The following is a 2500-nucleotide window of genomic DNA, read 5'->3' on the forward strand; positions in this document are numbered from 1 at the left end:
TGGTGGTTTGTGGTCGCGTTCTTTGTTTATGTGGTTTGTTGTTTCTGGCCGTAGCCTTTGTTTGTGTGGTTTGTGGTTGTTTTCTTTGTTTCTGTGGTTTGTCGTTTATGGTCTTGTCCTTTGTTTGTGGTCTGTGGTCGTGTTTTTTTTGTTTGTGTCGTTGTTTGCGACGTTTTATTTATTTATTATTATTTTTTTTTTTTTTGCTTTCTTTGTTCGGCGTGTTTTATAATTGTGGACTTTGTGCATTCGTCTATATTAGATTGCAGGGAAAAAATCGCGTTTGTTGATTTGATGTCATTTTTTTCACTATTATTATTATTATTATTATTATTATTATTATTATTATTATTATTATTATTATTATTATTATTATTATTATTATTATTATTACTATTATCATTATCATTATCATTATTATTATTATTATATGTATTTTTTTCTTTCATATAAAAGCAAATGCCATTTTCGAGGAAGTATGAAGAAAATCATGAAATGTCATGAGTATTGTTACGACGAAAATGTTGATTACAAAAGCATAAAAAAGACAAACAAAAAATGTATTCTTATCGATAACGATAAAAAAAATCAGGTAACTTTACAACAGCAATGTTTTTATCACTTTTATCGTTCGGAGTTATTTTATTGATAACAATGACGAGACAAGAAAAACTCTTAATTAATTGATAAACTAATTGATAATCACTCATTTCTTTTATTATCATGTATTACGACCGTCATTCCTGTCAATATTGATAATGAAACTGATAAGGGCAATATTAATTAAGGTAATAAAATAATAGAATAATGTTGAAAATCATGATAATAGGAACAGAAATGATAAAACGAAGCAATAAAGGAAAAAAAATATAATAATGACAAAAAGATAATTAAGTGTTAAACAAAATAATGAAAATAAAAGGATTGATGATCATAGAAAAATAATTATAGAAAAAATAAAAACACTCACCCCTTGAAATAACAAATAATAATAATGATAATAATAGTAATAATAATAATAATAATAATAATAATAATAATAATAATAATAATAATAATAATAATAATAATAATAATAATAATAATAATAATAATGATAATAATAATAATAATAATAATAATAGTAGTAGTAGTAGTAGTAGTAGTAGTAGTAGTAGTAATGATAATAATAATAGTAATAAAAACACTCATCCCTTGAAATAACAAATAATAATAATGATAATATTGATAATAATAATAATAACAATAATGATATTAATAGTAGTAGTAGTAGTAGTAATGATAATGATAATAATGATAACAATAATAATGATAATAATAATAATAATAATAATAATAATAATAATAATAATAGTAATAATAATAATAATAATAATAATAATAATAATAATAATAATAATAGAAGTAGCAGCAGCAGCAGCAGCAGCAGCAGCAGCAGTAGTAGTAGTAGTAGTAGTAGTAGTAGTAGTAGTAGTAGTAGTAATGATAATAATAATAATAATAATAATAATAATGATAATAATAACAATAATAATGGTAGCAGTAGTAGTATTAGTAATAATAATAATAATAATAAAATTAACAAAATCAATATAGATAAAAAAGTGGCCTCTTGCCCCTCACCTTATACTGGCCCAGGTGCTTGACGACGCAGGTGAAGGTGATGTCACGTCCTTTGATGACTGTGATGTTCTCGATTTTGTCCCCAAAAGAAGGCTCAGGTTGGCCCGGCGGATGTTGCACTGCAGGGAGAGAGGAAGGGGGGAGGGGGTGGTGAGTCAGTGGTGTCGGGGTCGTATAGGTGGTGAGAGTGGTGGTGGTGGTGGCTGAGAGTGGTGGTGGTGATGGCTGAAGGTGGTGATGGTGGTGATGACTGAAGGTGGTGGTGGTGGTAGCTGAAGGTGGTGATGGATATGACTGAAAGTGGTGATGGTGGTGGCTGAAACTGGTGATGGTGGTGGCTGCAAGTGGTGATAGTGGTGGCTGAAAGTGTAGGTGGTGATGACTGAAAGTGTTGGTGGTGGTGGCTGAAAGTGGTGATGGTGATGACTGAAAGTGGTGATGGTGGTGGCTGAAAGTGTTGGTGGTGATGGCTGAAAGCGTTGGTGGTGGTGGGCTAGAAAGTGTTGGTGGTGGTGGCTGAAAGTGAATTGGTGGTGATGGCTGAAAGTAGTGTTGGTGGTGGTGGCTGAAAGTGTTGGTGGTGATGACTGAAAGTGTTGGTGGTGGTGGCTGAAAGTGTTGGTGGTGATGGCTGAAAGTGTTGGTGGTGGTGGCTGAAAGTGTTGGTGGTGGTGGCTGAAAGTGTTGGTGGTGATGGCTGAAAGTGTTGGTGGTGGTGGCTGAAAGTGTTGGAGGTGATGGCTGAAAGTGGTGATGGTGATGACTGAAAGTGTTGGTGGTATGACTGAAAGTGGTGATGGTGATGACTAGAAGTGGTGATGACAGTGACAATGGGGAATAGTGGTGGTGTTACTGCGTTTAATGGCGATGGTGATGA

General features: G+C 32.6%; 1 protein-coding gene across 1 annotated transcript in view; it reads right to left on the bottom strand.

Moving 5' to 3' along the window:
- LOC113818263 (lachesin) overlaps positions 1–2500 on the bottom strand; it is a 145039-nt gene that overhangs the window by 67128 nt on the left and 75411 nt on the right. Inside the window, exon 3 of the mRNA XM_070144986.1 lies at positions 1624–1742. Coding sequence (XP_070001087.1) covers positions 1624–1742 — 119 coding nt within the window. The remainder of the gene's footprint in view (positions 1–1623; positions 1743–2500) is intronic.

Source organism: Penaeus vannamei, chromosome 33 (genome assembly GCF_042767895.1).
Source record: "Penaeus vannamei isolate JL-2024 chromosome 33, ASM4276789v1, whole genome shotgun sequence".
In the NCBI taxonomy this organism is placed as follows: domain Eukaryota; kingdom Metazoa; phylum Arthropoda; class Malacostraca; order Decapoda; family Penaeidae; genus Penaeus; species Penaeus vannamei.